This window comes from Vombatus ursinus, unplaced genomic scaffold (genome assembly GCF_900497805.2).
Source record: "Vombatus ursinus unplaced genomic scaffold, bare-nosed wombat genome assembly UNPS02009975.1, whole genome shotgun sequence".
Lineage (NCBI taxonomy): Eukaryota > Metazoa > Chordata > Mammalia > Diprotodontia > Vombatidae > Vombatus > Vombatus ursinus.
Genome location: NW_020949753.1, coordinates 5,286,132 through 5,308,385, shown reverse-complemented (window position 1 = coordinate 5,308,385; position 22,254 = coordinate 5,286,132). Strand labels below are relative to the sequence as shown.

General features: G+C 39.8%; 1 protein-coding gene across 1 annotated transcript in view; it reads left to right on the top strand.

Annotated features, from left to right (window-relative positions):
* Positions 1-12,718: 12,718 nt before the first annotated feature.
* Positions 12,719-22,254, top strand: part of AFF1 (AF4/FMR2 family member 1) — a 175,967-nt gene continuing 166,431 nt past the window's right edge. The window contains exon 1 of the mRNA XM_027853355.1: positions 12,719-12,799. Coding sequence (XP_027709156.1) covers positions 12,762-12,799 — 38 coding nt within the window. The 5' untranslated portion in view covers positions 12,719-12,761. The remainder of the gene's footprint in view (positions 12,800-22,254) is intronic.

The window sequence follows — 22,254 nt, the reverse complement described above, 5'->3', positions numbered from 1 at the left end:
GTTCAGTTTTCTGCATTCTTGCTGTTTCTTGGGGAGGAAATGGAGCATAAGCAAACTCAAAATTTGAGTTAAGATCAAATTGTTCTCTAATTCATCAATTATATTAGAACAATTTCACATTTTTAAAACAAGTGTTATAGAGGAATTGACTATTTTTTTTTAGAAGAAATCTCTTAATGTATTCTGTTCTTTCTTTGGTGAGATGGTCCTTGTTTGTTGTAGGTTTGGCTTTTTTATCAGTCTGAAGCTAATAATTTGTTTAGGTCTAGTTTTCTTTCTAGGAATGCTTTGATGCTCTTGTATTGAACATCCATCTTTTTTCAATTAATGGTTAAGCTTAGATTTGCAGGATATGTCATTTTGGGTTGTATCTTGAGAAAGAAGCTTTGCTTTTCACAATATGTTATTCCTAATTCCTTCCTGTGGTTTCTGATGAGTACAGTATAGTCTTGTGTTATTTGAAATTCCTTTCCCTTGTATTTGGAAGGTTTTCCTCTGGATCTTTTGCAGAATTTGTTTGTCATTGGAATTTTAAAATTAAGCCACTATATGTTTGCAGCATAGAGTTTTTTCTGGATCCTTTTGATTGGCACTGTGTTTTCTGTGTTTAGAAATTCTGGGCAGTTTTCTTGTATTATTTCTTGCATCATGGTGTTCAGGTTTTTTGACTTGTTACCTTCTTCCTGGAGAACTATAAGTTGTCTTTTTCTAATCCTTAAGTTGTTTCTATACATCCTGCCTAAGAGATAAATATGTTTTGCTTGTATGGAGATCAAGCTTTCTTTCAATGTTATTGTTTTTTGTTTCTCTTCTTTCAAATTATCCTTCACTTCCATGTATTTGCATTCACAATCAATTCACAAAATGTGTGTGTGTGTGTGTGTGTGTGTGTGTGTGTCTTTTGGTGAAACTTGCCACCCTGGATTCAAGTTTTTCTTTTCTTTTCTTTCTTTCTTGCCCTCTTTTTTTTTAAGTGAGGCAAATAGAGGTTAAGTGACTTGCCCAAGGTCACACAGCTAGTAAGTGTCAAGTATCTGAAGCCGCACTTGAACTCAGCTCCTCCTGACTCTAGGGCTGGTGCTCTATCCACTATGCCGTCTAGCTGCAACCAAGTTTTTCTATTCTGCTAATTATTTCTACTATGGTAAAATTCTTCATTCTCCTTTAAACCATTGAGGATAGCATGCTGAGGTTCTTTGATTTCTTTAAAAACCATAGCATCTTCTGTCTCATCAGCTGTTGATTTATTTTCCTTTGTTTTACAATATTCATAGATTTCCAAGCTGTTTTACATGATCCACAGATTGTAATCCCTTCTATTATTAATTTCTTTGCTGGTTTATCTGCTTATGCTCAAGGTCTTTAATTGAGGATTTTTCCTCCTGAAATCTTTGGTAATTTCAGTCTTTTTTTTTCCCGTCTGTTCTCCTATTGGTCACTTTTAGACTCTTTTCATTTTGATATTGATTTCATTAGTGGCTGAACCTCAAAGCTATCTTAGCTTCCTTCATTGGACAATTCACTTTCCACAGGCCTCTTAGCCTTTCTTCTTTTTTTAAACATAATTTATTAATTTTTAGTTTTTAACATTGACTTCCATAAGATTTTAAGTTTTGAATTTTCTCCCCCACCTTCTCCGCCCTACTCCCCAAGACTGTGTGCAGTCTGATGTAGGCTCTACTTCTCATTCCTGTTAAACATTTTCACATTGGTCATGATCTAAAGAAGAATTAGAACCAATGGGAGGAACCACGAGAAAGAAGAAACGAAGCGAAACAACAAAAGAAAAGGAGAACAAATAGTATGCTTCCATCTGCATTCAGACTCCAAAATTCTTTCTCTGGATGTGGATTGCATTTTCCATCATGAGTCTTTTGCAGTTGTATTAGATCTTTGCATTGCTGAGAAGAGTTAAGTCTATCAAGACACTGTGTACAATGTTCTCCTGGTTCTGCTCATTTCACTTAGCATTAGTTCATATGTCTTTCCAGGTTTTTCTGAAGTCTGCCTGCTCATCATTTCTTATAGTGCAGTAGTATTACATTATGTTTATATACCACAACTTGTCTAGCCATTCCCCAATTGATAGACATCCCCTCAATTTCCAATTCTTTGCTACCACAAAGAGAGCTGCTATAAATATTTTTGTACATGTGTGTCCTTTTCCTGTTTTTATGATCTCTGTGGGATACAGACCCAGAAGTGGTATTGCTAGGTCAAAGGGTATGCACAATTTTATAGCCCTTTGTGCATAGTTCCAAATTGTTCTCCAGAATGGTTGGATCAGTTCACAACTCCACCAACAATGCATTAGGGTTCCAATTTTGCCACATCTTCTCCAACATTTATCATTTTCCTGTTTTGTCATGTTAGCCTACCTGATAGGTATGATGTGATACCTCAGAGTTGTTTTGATTTGCATTTCTCTAATCAACAGTGATTTAGACCATTTTTTCTTATGACTATAGATAACTTTAATTTCTTCCTCTGAAAACTGCCTGGGTTTGTTTGTGCAAAAACTTTTCAATTTAGTGTAATCAAAATCATCCATTTTGCATTTCATAATGTTTTCTTGTTTGGTCATAAATTCTTCCCTTCTCCATAGATCCTTGCTCTCCTAGTTTGCTTATAGTATCAGTCTTTATATCTAAATCATGTATCCATTTTGACTTTATCTTAGTACAGGGTGTAAGATGTTGGTCTATGCCTAGTTTCTGCCATACTGTTTTCCAGTTTTCCCAGCAGTTTTTGTTAAATAGTGAGTTCTTATCCCAGAAGCTGGAGTCTTTGGATTTATCAATAATAGTAGATTACTATAGTCATCAACTGTTGTGTCTTGCATACCTAACCTATTCCACTGATCCACCACTCTATTCCTCAGCCAGTACCAAGTAGTTTTGATGATTGCTGCTATGCCAACTTCCCTTGCATTCCTTTTCATTAATTTCCTTGATATTCTGGACCTGTTGTTCTTCCAGATGAATTTTGTTATTGTTTTTTCTAGCTCCGTAAAATAATTTTTGGTACTTTGATTGGTACGGCACTGAATGAGTAATTCAATTTAGGTATTAGCCTCTGTTCTAAGTGACTTTAGGGGGCCAGAATTATCCCTAGCTTGGATAGCATACTGGGCTCTTTCCCTCAGACTTAATGGAGTGTCACTCCCCCCCCCCCCCCACCCCAGCCCCGACACACACACATGTTCTGTCCTAGTTTCCTCTGTTCTAGCCTGAGCAAGCTTTTGCCTTTTCATTTTCTGCAGTCCTGGGAGAAAGGGGCAGGGTAGAGTTAAGTTCTGTTGTAAGTTGATGCAGGTTAGTTTGGGCAACCCTTCTGCTGTAGAAGGTGGTAAAGGACAAAGTGCTGAATGAGTATGTTAGGAGTAAAGGATTAGCCTTTTCTGCTCTTAGTTCACTGAGGTGTTAACCTCCTTAGGGTTCTTTGTATTCTAGACCATGGATACAGCTGAAATGTCTTTTTTGCTGTTGGAGAGATTTGAGAGGTCTTAATGATAGTAGACAATGTCTAGCCCCTGATCTTCTTCGTCATGTGACCAGGAAGTCCTCATATGTTGTCATTCCATGCTTCCTTCTGCCTAACGCTACCTAGCTCTGTTCTTCATCTTCACTGGAACTCTTGATTCTAATTTCTTCCTCAGGTTGTCATCCTTGCAGTATCGGCACTGTCATTTCTCCATCGTGAACCCTCGATGAACCAGTTCAGTTCTACACCGTCCTCTTGAGTAGCTTGTCTTCTGACCTTCTGACATGCCTAGCTTTGTATTACTCTCACCATGTACTGCCTTCACTCCAATTCATGTGCTGCATAAGGAAGCTGGAGAAGAACCACCCAATCATGCTGACTGGAACCTCTACAGATTTTTGTTACTTAGTCTCAATTGAGCCCTCACTGAAGCAAGGCAATTTGACACCTCTAATCAGTTCACTGTCCGGCTTACCACAGTACCTTTTCCAAATCTTTTCATTCCTCCTTAGGTTTCCCATGGTGCTCTCTATCCACCCTTTCAGCTGAGAACTTTGTCCCATGTTTCATTTGTTGGGTGCTCACTTTTATCCTTTTCTCCTCATCTCACATCACTCAGATACTTGTCTCCTCCTTATCTAGTAGCCCTTCTAACCAAGGCAAACCACTCTACAAGGACAAATTATCTCATTCAATCCTATCTTCTTTGGCATATTGACCTCTCTAAAATCATCACTCTCTTTAATCTCCCCTATTGATTACAAACACACTCTGCCATAGAAGAACTGTGTGACCTTCACCAGCCATTCAGCTGCCTCTCTGGACCTCAGCTGCATCATCTGCAAAATGGGGGTGGGAGGATGCACTTGATTATTTTTAAGACTCTTTCCAGCTCTAAATCTATACTCTTATCTGAAGTCTTGACATTTATTTCAGTATGATTCCACAAAGATAAAAAGCCTTGAAGTTCTATCACCCAGACTCATCAAGAACTTCCTCCGGATTTCGTTTATGAAATGCAATAGCAGCAATTGATTAACAGACATTTAGTAAGTACTTGCTATGTTCTGGGTGCTAAGGACTCGAGATACAAAGACAAAAGTAACCCTTAAGGAGCCTACTTTGAAATGGGGAGAAGGATGTAAAGTCAACAGGCATTGATAATACAACTACTTTCGTCAGGGGATACAAAGAATCCAGTCTTTTAATGTAGAAGCTACTAAGTCTTGGGTTATCCTGACTGTGGCTCTGCAATATTGAAATTGTTTCTTTCTGGCTGCCTGCAATATTTTCCCCTTGACCTGGGAGTCTTAGAATTTGGATATAATATTCCTGAGAGTTTTCATTTTGAGATCTCTTTCAGGAGGCTATTGGTAGATTCTTTCAATTTCTATTTTACCCTCTGGTTCTAGGATATCAAGGCAGTTTTCCTTGATAATTTTTTGAAAGGTGATGTCTAAGCTCTCCCTTTCTCTCTTTTTTAAATAATGGCTTTATTATCAATGGCAATCTCAAATCTATTTTCTAGGTCAACTGTTTTTCCAATAAGATATTTCACATTTTTTAAAATTTTGATTTTATTGTTTCTTGATGTCTCTTGGAGTTCTTAGCTTTACTTGCCCAATTCTAATTTTTAAGGAATTTGTTTCTTAAATGAATTTTCACATATCTTTTTCCACTTGGCCAGTTCTGCTTTTTAAAGTGTGATTTTCTTCAGTATTTTTTGTGCCTTCTTTACCAATCTGTTGACTCTTTTTTCATTATTTTCTTGAATTGCTCTCATTTCTTTCTCAAATTTATCTTCTTATTTTCTTATTTTACCTTTCTTATCTTCTCCTTTTACCTCTCTTATTTGATTTTTTAAATCTTTTTTGAGCTTTTCCGGAATTTTTTTTGTGTCTGAGACTGATTTACATTTTTCTTTGAGGCTTCACATGTAGTACTTTTGACTTTATTGTCTTCTGAGTTTGTGTTTTGACTTTCCCTGTTATCATAGTAACTTTATATGGTCAGGTTCTTTTTGTTGCTCTTTGCTCATTTTTCCAGCCTATTTCTTGACTTTAACTTGATGTTAAAGTTTGGGTCTCCTTCTAGGGTGGAGGAGGCAGTGTTCCAAGCTTCAGGTTTTTTTGTGCAATTTTTTTCAGAGCTAGTTCTAGAGGTCTGTAAGTTTTCAGTTCTTCCAAGATCATATGATCTAAGGAGAGATGTGGTCACTGCTCTCCTGGCCCGTACTCTGATTGTTGAGTGACTCCAAGTATTCTTTTCCACCCTGGAACTGCAACCGGCATCCTCCTTCCCCTGACACTCCAGAATTTGTTTTGAGGTATTATTTTAAAGTTGTTTGGAGGGGAATTTGAGAGAGCTCAGCCAAGCCCCTGCTATCTTGGCTGTTTCCCCATTCTGCTCCCCTCCCCCTCCATATTATCTTTCAGTCCTAAAGCTAGTTCTAAGAGATACGTTTTCTATGAATTGTACTTGCACTATTAAGGAAAGTCTGGCTCCCTAACAGTCCTCTCTAGGCACCAGGGAGTCTGCTAACTCAGATCCACTAACAAGGTCTTCAATATGCAGATGGGTCCCATAAATCAATCAAACATTCCTCTATAATAGAAAGAGGTGGTTACTAGCCTCGCATGGGTGCTAGCTCACTTTCCTTGATGTAACCAGGCATGTTGTCCCCACTTCCATGGTGCTCTCTACCCTGTAGCCAATCACATTTTCTTCCCCACCTTCCCAACTCCCCCAAAACTATATGAAGGCTAGTGAACTCTACCTCAGAGTCTTTGGTCATGGAGAATGGCAGTAGACCCAATTTATTGGTTACTGCTAACCTACCTAAATGAGTTCAATTATGCTCCCGGCATTCATTGTCTCTCATTTTACCTTAAATTTCAATTGTAACAAGGTTATGTTTGGTGACCACCTCCCTCCTTCTGAGATTTTTAAAAAAGGCAATACCAAAGTTAAAATGTTTACTCCTTCTAAGAAAATTAAATTCATCTTTAAAGCTCTGGAACATATATGCCACTAAGAAAATGACACACGAAAGAGCAATTGATAGCACTTTTGCAATGAGCATATCTACTGCTCAAGGAAAGTGTTCGTATCTTGAGTTTCCAATGAAGAACAGTTCGCTCTCTAAAGTTACACTCTTTTTTATTTTATTTTATTTTATTTTATTTTTATTTTTTATTTTATTTTTAGGCAATTGGGGTTAAGTGACTTGCCCAGGGTCACACAGCTAGTAAGTGTCGAGTGTTTGGTCTGAGGCCAGATTTGAACTCAGGTCCTCCTGACTCCAGACCCAATGCTCTATCCACTGTGCCACCTAGCTGCACTTGAAGTTACATTCTTAAGGGTCAACTTGTGCCTGTTCATGACTATGTTTGTCTTTTTGTTTATTTTTAATACAAGACAAAAGCAGCATATCCATTCTTTAAAGCCATTCCAACACTGTAGCCAATGAAAAGCTAAGGATCCCTAATCTTATCCAGTCCTTTTCAAAATTCAGTTAAAATCAAAATAAGAAATAAAAATATAGCCAGAAAAACCTCAAGTTAGAAAACATCTATTGTCTTGTAGTTTGTATGGTCACAGGTGGCTGTATATATGTATGTATGGACACACACATATACATACACACATATGTATCCCAATACCCTACAGATAAAAATTAGTCTGGCAAATTATGTTTTAAAGCAGCAAGCCTGTTTTTAATTACAGATTTAGATTCTGCAGGATGATTATATGTTATAATTGAACACCATTATCCTTTAGTTAGGGGTTCTTAACTGGAGGTCCATGAACTTGGGTGGTATTGTGTTTTTTAATATTGCTTTGGTTTTTATAACCATTTCAATGTAATTGATTTCCTTTTTGTAATGCTAGATATTTTATTTTATGTATTTAAAAACATGATTCTGAGAAGTGGTCCACAGGCTTCACCAGACACAGTCACAGGGGTTTAGAACACAAAGAAGATAAGAACCTTTGGGTCTAGAGTATCATTTTCACAAAACAAACTTTTCATAACAGCTAGAGTTCCAAGTTAATCACAAACAACTCAGAAATATTTATAGTAATATTCCATTTAAAATAGTTCATTGTATGCATATGAAAAGGTGGCTAGATGGCAGTGGGCCTAGGGTCAGGAAGACCTGAGTTCAAATCCTGCCTCAGACACTAGCTGTGTGACCCTGGGAATGTCACTTAACCCCATTTGCCTCAATTTCCTCATCTGTAAAATGAGCTGGAGAAGGAAATGGCAAACCACTCCAGTATGTTGGCCAAGAAAAGCTCAAATGGGGTCACGAAGAGTCAGACATGACTAAAATAACAATAACAACAGATATGAAAACCCACCTAGCTGCAACACTATAAACCCCCTTATCAACAATTATATTATCATTGTAACAAACATATTATCATTGTAAAAAAAAAAGAGCCCCACCAAACCTGTGGAAGGAGGCCATATCCCATCAAGTTCATTGTCCTAAAAGCTTGGGCCTGCCCCTACTCAGGTTTTGATTAAAGACATCTTTCTTCCATTGTTCTCTGATCCTCTTCTAGGATTCCTCTTTCTTATTCAGACAAATTCTAAGTGTTTTTCTTCAGTTCAAATATTCCCCATTTCTGGTTTTACTTTCTTCTACTAGTTAAAAAAAAAATTCCAGAGAAGAGCAAGAAAGCAAAATGGGTGTTTGATGAGGCTTTCCAAATAGCTGAGGAAAGAAGGAAAGGGAAAGAGAAATGAGACAAGGAAAGGTACACCTAGCTGAATACAGAATTCCAGAGAATTGCAGGGAGAAATAAAAAAATTTTCTTAAGTGAACAATGCAAGAAATAAAAGAAAACAGTAGAATGGGAAAGACAAGAAATCTCTTCAAGAAAATTAGAGACATCGAGGGAGCATTTCATGCAAAAAATGGGCATGATAAAAGACAAAAAAGGGCAGGGATTTAATAGAAGTGGAAGAGATTTCTAGGTGGCAAGAATACCCAGAAGAACTATATAAGAAAGATCTTAACATCACTGATAACTGTGGTGGTGTGGTTGCTGATCTTGAGCCAGACATCCTGGAGAATGAAGTCAAGCGGGCCTTAGGAAGCATTGCTAACAAGGCTAGTGAAGGTGATATAATTTCCACTGAGCTATTTAAAGTCGTAAAAGATGATGCTGTTAAAGCGCTGCCCTCAAAATGGCAGCAAATTTGGAAAACACAACAATGGCCCCAATGGGTCAGTTTAAGTCCCAACCCTAAAGAAGGGTGATGCCAAAGAATGTTCAAATTACTGAACAAATTTTGCACGCCAGCTAGAATTCAGCGCTATGTTAACCAAGAATTACCAGAAATGCAGGCCAGGTTCCAAAGGGATAGAGGGACTAGAGACCAAATTATCAACATTAGCTGGATTTTGGAGAAAACAAGAGAGTTCCAGAAAAACATCCACTTTTGCTTCATTGACCACGTTAAAGCCTTTGGCTGTATGGATCACAGCAAAATGTGGCAAGTTCTCAAAAAGATGGGAATACCATTCATCTTACATTTTTATTTTACATTTTTTTACTTTTATTTATTTTACATTTACATTTATTTATTTTTTTTCCTCTCCTGAGGAATGCATATGTGGGCCAAGAAGCAACAGTTAGAACCACACATGGAACAACTGATTGGTTTAAGATTGGGAAAGAAGTTTGACAAGGCTGTATATTGTCACCTTATTTATTTAACTTATATTCAGAATACATCATGTGGAATGCCAGGCTGGATGAATTAAAAACCAGAATTAAAGTTTCTGGGGAAAACATCAACAATTTCAGATATGCAGACAATACCACTCCGAAGGCAAAAAGTGAGGAAGGATTAAAAAGACTTTTGATGAGGGTGAAAGAGGAGAGTGTAAAAGCTGGCTTGAAGCTTAACATCAAAAAACGAAGATCTTTTACACCCTGAAGATCTAACTTATTCTACATGTAACTCCCACTGTTTGACCTCCCTGAAATAATTCAATAAAAGCAAAATCCTCATGGCCACTTCCATATTTACAGACTCTGAAAATTCCTTTATTTAATGATAATGTTCCATGTTTCCCTATTCTTTATGACCCTTAGCACTGAGCTTTATCCTCATGACCTTCCTCTCTCAGTTCTCCCCCAAGCCATCAGGGCTCTGCCTCCCTGTACTCTCTTTGCCTCCCTGTCTCAACCTCCTGGTGAACCAACTATCTTCCTCTTCAATCTAGAGCTATTTCTTCTGCTGCTGCACAAAACTTACAGAGAAATATTGAAGTCACTATTGTGTTCCTGTCTATGAAGCTCAGGTAATGTTTGCTTCATGAATTTGGATACTAATGCCAAAGTTCCTTACTGATATTGGTTCATGGCCTATGGTTTCTTTCAGAATTATTTAGTTTACTTGTTTGTTCCTTTTTATTTTCTGAATGTTTGTTTTTTGCTTTGTCTGATGGCATGATGGCTACTTCTGATTTTTTGGATTCATTTGATGCATAGTAAATTTTGTTTCCATCTCTTCAGTTTTATTTTGCAAAAGTCTTTGTTTTAAAAAAAATTTTTTTTGGTAAGCCACAGATTGTTGAGTTTTGTTTTCCTATCCAATTTGTCACTCTTGTTTTTTTGGATTGTTTAATCCATTAATATTTAAAGTTATGAGTTAGGTTTTTATTTTCCTCTGTCTGTAAAATTGTTTTTTTTTCCCCAAAGTCAGGCTTTTTCTCCTTCCTCTGCTGTAAACATAGTATTATGTTCCTACAGTTACTTTAGGATTTTTTTTAAAGGTGTCCCTGTTCTCACTGGCTGTCTCTCCTCTCCCTCCCTGTCTCCACACCAGTCTATTCTTCCTTTTTTCTGTCCTTTTCCCTTTAGGGTTTTGTGTGTTCTCCTCTCCTTCATTTATCTGGTTATTTATTTCCTCCCCGTCTTTTCCTCTCTTCCCCTTCAGCTAGTCCTGTCGGTTAGTTTTTTAAATTTCATTTTTGCATCCCTTTCCCAGAAGGATTTCTCTTACCCTCTTCATTACCCGTCTTCTTGTTCTGTTTACTCTAGACCCTTATATTCTGATTCATAAGCCCTATAATCATCTGGTCTCTCTCTTTTCTCTCTATTCTTTATATAGTGAAAGCTCTCAAGGTATCCATTCTAGGCTTTGCCATCTAGGTACTTTCTGCCACTGCCTTGTAGGGTTTATTCCATGGATTTCCTTTTTTATTGTGCCTCACTCTCAGAACAATGCCAAATATTGCAGATGTCAGAGAGGACACTGCCCTGTGGTAAGAGCCCTCCACCCCCAATCTTTACCCACTCTTGTTGGTTCTTTTTTTTTTCTATATTTGCCTGGAAATCATTTCTCTATGTCCACATTCTCCCAATATTCCAGGTGCTAGTCACCCACAGGAGTTCCACCTTCCCCCCTTCCAGGACAAGTACATTTTTTAGGCACCAAATCCCCCAGGCCTTATCCAGTGTAAGATCCTTACTTCCTTCACCCAGAGAAGCATTAATCAGTGGAATTCCTTTCCACCTCCAAAGTATGGCCTCCTTTCTTTCTCTCCTCAGTCTTTCCCTCTTCCTCCTGACCTACTCCCTTGGAGGGTCTTTCTTTCTGAGACTACAGACCCTTGATTTGACCCCTGTGCATCACTCACTCCCCTTTATCCTGTTCATTTCCTCTTCCCTTTCCCTGTGTGTTGTAATATAGTCTCACAAAAGAAGCATTTATCTCTAGGCATGATGTCTCCAAGTTCTGTCCATAATGCCCCCATCTGCTTTTTCTACCAGGTTTCTGTCTTTACCTCTGACTACTTGTGTACGTTTAGAAAGAAGTTTCTTTGGATATAATTCCAGATTGTGCTACAAAATGACTGGGATCAGTTCACAGTTCCACCAACAGTGAATCATTATCTCAGTTTTTCCATATCCCCTCCAACATTTGTCACTTTCCCCTTCAATCATTTTAGCCAATCTGATAGGTATAAAATGATATCTCAAGGTTGTTTTCATTTACATTTCTTTAATCAATAATGATTTAGAGCATTTTTTCATATGACTATGAATTCTTTTGATTTCTTCATTGGAGAACTGCCAGTTCATATCCTTTGACCATTTATCAATTGGGGATCTTTTTTTTCCCTATTCTACTATGTTATGGAAATGTTTGTTTTATTTCTGAAGTTTAGAATAAAATAAAAATTTTAAAAAGATTAAAAAAGAAAAAGAAGTTTCTCATTGGTTTGTCGTTTGTCATTCTGGCGCTGTTACTGGTCTGTACTCATTCCTCCTGCAATTCTGTTGTATGAGGTCTTCAAGAAGCAAATAATTTCTTCAGTTCTGGTTTTCTTTCTAAAAATGTTGCAATCTCTTGTTTATTATTGAATGTCCATCTTTTGTCCTGTATGTCTGGGCTGTATCCTGAGCGTCGCTGCTCTTAGGAACACATTATCCCATTCCCTCCTCTTTTTTTGGTGGGTCCAGACTAGTCTTGTATTACTTAATTGTCCTTTAGGGCTAAATGGCACGCTAACCTCTTACAGGAAGCCTTCCTGATTTTCATGCTTATTAGTGTGCTCCTTCAATTATCATGAATTTGTCCTTCTGTTTACATGTTGTGTTCCCTCAGTGGGAGAGAAGCCCTTTGAAAAAAAGCCTTTTTTTTATTGTTTTGTTTTGGGTTTTTTTTGTCTTACTATGCCTAGAGTAGGCTCTATGGTAGGGATGGGGAACCTGCAGCCTCAAGAGGCCACATTGGGCCTTCTAGGTCCTTGCGTACGGGCCTTTGACCAAGTCCAGGTTTTACAGAACAAATCCTTTCATTAGGGGGATTTATTCTGTGAAGTTTGGATTCATTCAGAGGGCTGCACTTGAGGACCTAGAGGGCCACATGTGGCCTCGACGCCACAGGTTCTCCACCCCTGCTCTATGGGGTAGAGTGCTTTGTGTATAGTTTTTGGTAAGGCTTCCCTAGATTATGTCATGGGAATTTCTGAGGTCCCATGGTTAAATGATGTCATTCATTCATTCATTCATTCCACAAATGTTTATTGATCATTTACTCCCACAGTGGGAAGAACGTGGGAAAGCAAGCTAGGGTAGAGATATGGATCAGTTTTCACGTTCTGTCTGCAGGAAATATTTGAGCCTACAGGTTGAAGTTCAATATTATGGATTTCATATCTATGTTCAGGTACTTTGTAAATTATAGTTTGAAATCTTTTTCTTTCTTCCAGATGTGCAAGTTTCTCTCTTTCCATTGACTGGTCATCATGGAATCTAAGGACAGAGTCAGCAGCAGGGGCAATGGGTAAGAATGGCATTTGGGGGTAAGAGTTTGATCTTATTAAATATAATGGCTTTTTATGTCATCAGAATTACTGTTGAAGATCTTTCAAATAGCTCATAAAGTAAATATGCAACACCTTTTTTTGATTAGAGGTGGGTAAAGGCACTAGACCTTTGATTTGTTTGGAGTAGGAAACCACCTTTGCCAATGCAGGTCGTCCTCTGTCCTGCAATTTATAGTTTAGAGAGGGGCCTGGGGCACTGGAATTTGAAGCAACTTACCCAGGGTCATGCAGTCAGTATATGGAGGTGGCGAGACTTAAGCCCAGGTCTTCCTGACATGGAAGCCTGTGCTCTTGCCATAAGTAGCGGGGTGTTATAATGGATCGAGTGTTGGATTTGTAGTCAGGAGGATCTGAGTTCAATTCCTGTCTCGGACTGTTGCTTCAGGCTCTCCCTCAAGCCTCCTACCTGTGCCTTCTGGTGAAGGAGGGGACCTCTTAGCCTCTCTGAGCAGTCATTTCATTTCCATCACCCTCTATGTACCCTCTCCCATAGGCAGCTCCCTTCTCTCTCTCTCTCTCTCTCTCTCTCTCTCTCTCTCTCTCTCTCTCTCTCTCTCTTTCTCTTTCTCTCTTTCTCTCTGTTCCTCTTTTTCTCTCTCTCTCTCTTTTGCTTTTTGGTGAGGCAGTCCGGGTTAAGTGACTTGCCCAGGGTCACACATCCCTTCTCTCTATAGCTGTCTGACACACTTAGTCAACTCTACCCTGGGACCTCTATGGACAATGATCACCTACCTGAACTCATTCCTCAATGATTACCTACCTGAACTCATTCCTCAATGATTAACATATTCTTACCCCATCATATTGTACTCATCCCAGAAATACCCAGAGTCATCGGAAATCTGGAGATTTCCAGACAAAGGCTGGTGTTCAGAATTTCTATTAATACCCTATTCTCTATCCCCTGCTGACTTATCTCGTATTTCTATCCTCTTCAACATCCCATTCTAAAGTTAGCCAACCTTTCCACTGTGCTCTCTGCAATGCCTGTTCCACAGGTAACGAACAAGTTTTCATTTCAAACCATTTCCTTTCTTGTTCCTTCTGTCTTCTTGTACATATTGAGACCTGGCTCTCTCCTGATAATACGACTTCCCCAGCCACCTTTTCTGAAACAATTCTTGACTCATACCCCCTCACTCACTTGTCATTGCAGGGGAGTTGGAATACTCCATCCTCCCAAGTGAGAATTCCAGGCTCTCCCTCTACCACCATCATTTAGTAGTCTTTTCTTTGAGGAGTATACTAGGTGTTAAGGGAAGAGTAGGACCTCTGGTGTGAGGGCTGCTGAGCTCTTTTCAGAGTTGTTCAGCCATCTGTAGTGTCCACTTGCCATCCAACTCACACCTGCAGTTCCAAGAAGCTTGGAGCACATGCAGTGGCCACACCTTGGTAAAACCATTTTGGCAGAGCAGCTAAACCAGACTGAGGGTAACAGAAAGGCCTCAAACCTATTGGTGAATTAGGGAGGTGTCTACCACCAAGCATGTGAAGACTATCCCTATGGAATAGGTGCATATTAACATTTTGTTCCAGTGGCCATGAAGGTGATGGAAGTAGGCACTGTGGAGCACTCAGAGCTTGGTGAGCCATCAAAGATGCCAAAGTCATCCACTGCATCCTAAGCCATCACCAGTCGTCTTGACTTTGTCTGGAAATCTCCATATTTCTGATGACTCTGGAGGAGAGAGTGAGAGTGATGACTTCATACAACTCTGCCTCACTTAAATCCAATTTATGTGCAAGTCAAGACATAACCCATACTGTTTTACCATTATTGCCTACCTTGAAGTCCTGTGGCGAAGCAGCAGGTGAGGATACACTAGGAGCTGTAGTCACAACCCTGCACACAGGTGGCCCGGGCCATAGGATTGTCTTCTTGTAGGACTGAAGCAGCAGTGGGATTCAACAGCCTCCTGGGCATCTGAGCAGCCTTTTTTAAGGACCGTGCTGCTCACCTCCTGGTGTGAGGAAAGGCCACCTATAGTTAGAGGGCATGATGTGGCAGGGGATCAGACAGAGATGGAGAGATTCAGATAGATAGGAGGAAAAACAGGAGGGAAGGATGTCCCAAAAACCTAGAGAGAAGAAAGTATCAAGGAGGAGAGGGTGATCAACAGTGTTAGAGGCTGCAGAGATGTCAAGGAGAATGAGAAAAGGCCATTGGATTTGGCAACTAAGAATCATTGGTAACTTTGGAGAGAGCAGTTTGGTGGAATGATAAAGTCAGAAGCCAGACTGTAAAGGAATAAGGAAAGTACGAGAGGAAAGAAGGTGGAAGTATATATTGTATGTATGTGGCCTTTTTGAAGAGTTAGCTACACAGCAAAGAAGAGATACAGGAAGATAGTAGGGATGGAAGAATCAATTGAGGATTTTTGCAGGATAGGGGAGACATGAGTATACTTGTAGACGGTAGGAAATGAACCAGTGGAAAGGGAAGCATTGAAAATAAGTGAAAGAGGAGGCAGCTAAGTGGCGCAGTAGATAGAGTACCAGCCCTGAAGTCAGGAGGATTTGAGTTCAAATCCAGCCTCAGGCACTTGACACTTACTTGCTGTGTGACCTTGGGCAAGTCACTTAACCCCATTGCCCAGCAAAAAACAAACAAAAAAGAAAATAAGTGAAAGGATGGGGATGACAGAGCAGGCAGTCTGTTGGAAAAGATGGGATAAAATGGGATCACTTAGGGTTAGCCTTGGTAAGCCCACTTCATCATGTGAGACAGGAGTGAAGGAGGAGAGAGTGTCAGAAGCCAGCTGGGTGATAGGAAATGGAGAAGAGGGAGTTCATGGTGAATGACATCCATTTTTTTTTTTTTTTTGCAAAATATGAGCCAAGGTTCTCAGCAGAGAGGGTTGGGGAAAGGGGACCCATATCCTGTAGGAATCTCAAACTCAGTGTGTCCAAATCTGAACTCACTATCTCTTCTCCCCATCCTCCCAGTCTAATTCTTCCTACTTCTGAATTCCCCTATTTTTCTTGTGGGCACCATCATTCTTCCAGTTACCACAGATGCTAGATTCCTTAACTCTTCCTCATCACACATAGCCAGTCTTATTATTTCTACCTCTACAAAATCTCGAGCATCTGTCCCTTCTTCTCCACTTACAAGGCCACTCTTCTATTTCAGACCCTCATCCTTTGTGACCTATTCATGTGCTCCTTGCTGATTTTTTTCTGTCTTCATCTCTTCATTCTCTGCTCCCTACACTGCAGCCTAAATGACAGATCTAGCCATGACTCCCTCCTTACCAACGAAACTGCAGTGGCTCTCTGATGCCTCTAGAATTAAATGCCAGCTCCTCCATTTCACTTGCAAAACCTTTACAACCTGGCCCTGACCCACCTTCCCAATTTTTATTATATATTACTCCCCTCTCACAGTCTTCAGTCCAATCAGATTGACTTTTTTGCTGTTTCTGATCCATGATACTCCATCTTCCATCTCTAAGTCTTTGTATTGGCTGTCTCTCATGACCTTTTATGACCTTCTAGAATTTCTAGTTTCCTATAAAATTGCTCATGTGATACCTACTACTTGAAGCCTTTCCTCGTTCCCTCTTCCCAATTCCTTTTGCTATTTTCTCTCCTGCTCCTCAAAAAAATGCCTCCTTTATTTTGAACTTAACTCACATACACTTACTTTTTTGGTATAGTCTTTACTTCAGTAGAATTTAAGTGACTTAACAATAAAGATAATTTCATTTTTATCTTTCAATCCCATATGTCTAGAACCAATGCCTGGTTTATAATGAGAGCTTAATAAATGCTTGCTGATTTATTTTATTATGAATCCTTTTTAGTTGTGTCTATAATAGCTGAGGAGTTGAGGCAATCAATATGTTGTCATTTACAAACAGGATTATCTGGGAAACTTCAATATTCATTGAAGTACTAGATTCCAGTTCCTAAACACATTTGTTTTATGCCTTTCCTGATATTTTAATGATCAGATAGTTTTCGGTTGTTAAAGTAATCTTAAATAATTTTGATATTTGCATGGGGGACCTCTTGATGGAAGAGACCCTTTAAAGCGTTACTTTGTTGTATTAAATAAAAATTTTTATTTAATCAACAAACAAAAAATACAGAAGAATCTTGTGTTCTATAGTTTAATTCTCTGGTGATAAAGATGTGGTTCGTTATGGAATATCAGTTGTGAAAGCCTGCATTTCTCTACTAATGCTTTAATTGGGGATGTCTTTGATGCATATGGAGATATTTGCATAAAAATTTATACACAAACATATATACATATATACATATACACATGCATGTGTATATACATACATATGCACACGCGTGCACACACACACACACATCTGGTGAAGTAGATGTATAGGTCAGCAGTTGCTTACGATCTTTCCATTGTAATAAGGTTGGAGATTGTTTTTCCTACCTCTTTCATATCTATTGGGAAAACTCTCAAAAGGATCATCTGGAAAGGGAAGGCGTAATTACAACCTGCCTAGCATTGTCAGGGACAGATCATGCTAAAATAACCTCATTTCCCTTTGACAGAATTATTAAGCTAGTAAGTGAGATGAAGGTTTTAGATGTAATTTACCTGGGTTTTTAACAAAACTTTTGCTGAAGTGTATCTCATACTAGTCCTTTGGAAGAGATGGAAAGATGTGAACTAGACGATGATATAATCAGATGGATTCACAACTGGCCTGATGCCCAGATTCAAAGAGTGGTTGTTAATGGTGTGTATCCTCAGCTCACTTCAGCATGGCCAGAGGGCTCCAGCGGAGCACTCCAGGGATCTGTGTTTGGAACACTACTGTTTAACATTTTTGTCAGGAATAGCAGATTTGATGCTTATCAGATTTTTAGATGACACAAAATGAGGAGAGATAGCTAACACTGATTGGATGATTTTTGACAAGAAGTGGTTGAATCTAATTAAAGATGAAATCCAGTGTGGATGAATGTAAAATCTAGTGCTTAGATACCAAAAATCTACTCCACAAATTGTTGTTCTTTGTTCTCAAAGAGCATCGTGACATTGGGAAGGTCATGCCCTGACGTGCAAGTGAATTGAATATGTGTGAGGGAGGGCTCTGCAAAGTCATCAGCCTCACTGTCTCTTCCCGAGACGTCTGGATCCAATGGCAAGATTTAGGTCAGGACGACTGGAGATGGCCCCAGATGCAGTGGGCCTTTTTAAGCTAAGGTCTTTCCAGTTCTTACTTTGACAGAGGCAACACCCATTCAGTGATTAAGGCTAGTTAAGAAATGAGCCAAGGAATGGCCCCTTTTAGTGGGGGAAGGCATGGATACACAGCCTTTGTTCTGGGGTTTTTAGAGCACTGCAATCAAAATATGAGTCAGCAGGGTGATGTGGCAGCCAAAACATCTAATGTAATCTTGGGCCGCATTAGAAAGGGGAAGCATGGCCAGGAATAGGGAGGTGATAATTCCACTGTATTCTGCCCTTGTCAGAACTCATCTGGAATATTGTGTTCAGTTCTGATTGATAAGCTGAAGAGTGTCCGGAAGAGGGCGACCAAGGCGAAGAAAGGCCTTCAGGCCATGATTCCTCAGGTTTGATTGGAGGAACTTGACATGTTTAGCCTGCAAAAGAGGAGATTGCAGATGGCAACTGTTTTTAAGTATTTGGAAGGCCGTCAAGTGGAAGAATTAGACTTGTTCTGTTTGGCTCCAGGGAACAGAGCAAGGTAGAAATATTAAAGATTCCAGTTTAGTCTACATACTGGGAAAAGCTTCCTAACAGTTGGAGCTATCCAAATGTGGGAGTGGGCTACCTCTCAAAGTGTTAAGCTGACTTTCCTTAGAGGTCTCCAAGCAGAGGTTGAATGACCACTTTAGGGGTATGTTATGATGAGGCTTCTTTTTGGGGGGGAGGGGCAGGGAGTCTGCTGAAATTCCTTTTGATTTAAATTCAATGATTCTAAAATGGTATGTTGTATTCAGTTATGTACCAAAAGACAGAGGTGTTTATTAGGAAGAGCTTAGCATGGTCTGCTAAAATAACCTTCTGCTATTGATCACTGAAAGAAAGACTAGAGTTTAATAGTTTGAGTAGAAATGTCAATTCCTTCAGGGTAGGGGCTGATTGATTTTTGATTTTGTGTCCTTAGCTCACATTCTAGTGCCTAGCACTATACATAATAGCACTGGTGCCTAATAAATACTTACTGATTATGACTTATCTCCTAGCCTTGGTCTACAGGTCTGGCCGTGGACATTGGGAATATTCTGAATTTTGAATTATGGGATGGGAATTTAGGAAAGTTTCTCCTGTTTCCCAGATGGTTGTGTGGGTAGCCAAGAAAGCTAAAGCAACTCCATATTGCTTTCAGTTCCTCTATTTTGCCCCTGACCCTGTTTGTATTACACTTCCTACCCTGTCTGCGACCTTCCTTACTGCTGAAACAGCATGGGCAGCCCTGTCTGTTTGGGCAGGATTGCAATGGCTAGCTAACCTGAAAAAGAGCCTTTCCCGTTACTAATCCTGTACCGGGCCCTGTCCAATCAAGGGAAACCACAGCCCTTACTGGAACCCTTGCAAGCCCCCAGCAGCATGTGCTATTCAGTCCTTGGGTACCCCATACCCAATCCACCTCCTGCCTAAATTGAAACCTATATAGTCTTTATTCTTTTGTACCTTTGGCTGGTCTCTGCCTTTGTGGACTAGTGGGGGAGGGGGGCAGTAGGGATGGCATGAAGTGGGCGGGGGGCCTCCCTTGCTGGTGAACCCAATAAACCCTTGTTGGTTCCTGAATTTTTCTTTTGGGTTTGGGTTTGATATTGGATCTGGTTCCCATTTGTTTCAGCATTGGCAATTTTACCCACAGCTGAATCTTGGGCAGATTCTTCATGTTTTATAGCTTTGTGAATAGCCCTGTCATGCAAAGTGTGGTTTGGAGTCAGAACATCTGGGTTCTGTTCTCAGTTCTGCTACTTATTACCTGTTTGCCACTGGTTAGATTATTTAACCAATCTTGCCCTATTTTTCTTTATCTGTAAAGTGAAAGGATTGGATGGGATTGCCTCAAAGATCCTTTGTATCAGTGCTAGAAATGCATTGAATTCATGAGGCAGGTAACTGGCATAGTGGAAAGATTGCTAGGCCTGGAGTCAGGAAAACTCAAGTTCAAATTTGGCCTCAGACACTTATTAACTGTATGACCCTGGCAAGTCAACCTCTTTTTGCCTTAATTCACTGGAGAAGGAAATGGGAAACCACTCTATTCTAGTATTCTTGCCAAGAAAACCCCATGGACATTATGGTCCATCGGGTCACAAATAATCAGACATCACTAAACAACTGATCAAGAAAAATTCATTGCTTTAGGATCATAAGACTTGGAATTTAGTTTTTAAGGTTGTTCCATGGTATTTAAACTATTGTTTCTTCTACTTTTGTGGGATGTCTTTTACTGCTTCTATTTCTTTCCTTTTGTACTGATGTGCCAAGATTTTCTCCTACAACCAAAATTTGGGGACATATATTAAATACCTAAAAATGCAAAACTGTCCAAACTTCTCGGTATGGGAAACCCAGTGGCTTCCTCATTTCTGTTTAGTCTGGAAAGCTTCACTATAGAGAAAGCTTTTAAGAGACTAGGAAACTTGATGTATGTCCTCAAGGTAAACATTCTTGTCTTGGGTCCTGTCCCAGAGGAGACCTAAAGGCAGGAAGTATTTAAATTTAATTTTGAGCACTTTCCTGGAATCACATTATCTATCATCACAACCATCCTGGGAAGAAGCCTGATTTGCTTATACTCAGAGGCTCTGAGGTGAGTGATTAGCCCAAGGCCATGCAGCCAAGCTAGAACTGGGATGGGGATCAGAGTGGTTTTCTGGCTGTCAGTCTAAAGTTCTTTTTACTATATGGGGAATTGAGAACCTTAGAAAAAGTTTGGAGCTATGTAGATATGCCTGTGTAATTTACCGAGTGTCCCAGTGGAGGGCAAAGTTGGCTTGCTGGTGACGCTTCTCATTTTCTCTCCCAATCAGAAAAAGACTGGACAGGAATACACCCAGACCACACCTATTTCCCCCTGCTGGGGCTGACTCTGGTCCAGGCCTTCCTTTTTGACCATTGTTTCTCTTCAGATTTCCCTCCCCTCCTTTGAGTAAGGGTGGAAACATTTGTCTGGAAATGTGGATACTCGGGGTGAGCCAATAAATCCTTTTAACTGTTGTCTACAGACCCCCAGGTCGTTCCCCATCCTTCCTCATTGAGTACATTCTGTACCAGGCTCACAGTTTTTCTCTTCCCCCTAACTCCTTCCCTCATACTAGGGGACTTCAACATGCATATTGACTCTTCCCTCAAACACCCTAACTACTCAGTTCCTCAACCTACTCACTTTCCATGACCTACCCTTCTACCCCACCTCAGCCACACAAAAGATGATGGGACTCTTGATCTTCCCATTACCCATAAATCTACCACCTCCATGTTCAAGAATTCTGAAATCCCCTTATCTGACCATAATTTCTGGGTTTTTCCACCTCACCCTCTGCCTTCTCTTACTTAATCCTACACTTTGTCCACCCTGTGACCTCCTATCTCTTGACTCTTCAAGCCAGCTTTCCTATAACTAGCCATCTCTTTTTTTCCCCTGATCTTGACTTGTTGGGGAACCAATGCATCTCCATACTGTCCTCTTTTCTTGTTCTTAGCCCCCTCATCATTTTGCTGATGGAGCCCTGCCTTGGATCATTTGCTACTGAACCGAGCTGGAAAAAATTATGCAGTCATTCTAATTGGGTCTACTACCAATTTATGTTATACAATCTCATCTGTAGCTAGGCAGTCCTACTTATACCTCCTCCATCAACTCATTATCCTACTCTCCACAGTAATTCTTTGAAACCTTTTCATCTCTTCTTGAACCTCCCATGGCTCCTCCTTCCCCTACCCTCTCAACTGAGAGCCTTGCCTCATATTTTACAGAAGAAAGTGCCATTCACCATGAGCTCCCCCTTCTCTCTTCCTCATCTTCCATCACTCATATGCCTTCGGCCACTCTCCTCCTAAACCTCCATCTCACGTGATGATGTGGCCTTACTCCTTACCAAGGCTAAGTGATCTCATGCCACCCTCTGTCCTCCAACAGATTGCTCCCTCTATTTTCAATCTATCCCTGACTCCTGGCTTCTTCCCAGCTGCTCAAAAACATGCTCTTGTCTTCCCCATCCTCAAAAAACTCTCACTTGATCCTTCTTCCCCTGCTATCTTCCTGTATTTCTTTTGCCCTTTGTGACTAAAGTTCTTGAAAATACCATGCTTCCACTTTCTGTCCTTTCACTCTTTTCTTAACCCCTTACAATCTGTTTTTTTTTAAATAATAGCACTTTTTACTTAGTTTTATTTTTTACTTTCATTTATTTTTAATTTATGGAATAAAACAAGCATTTCCATAAC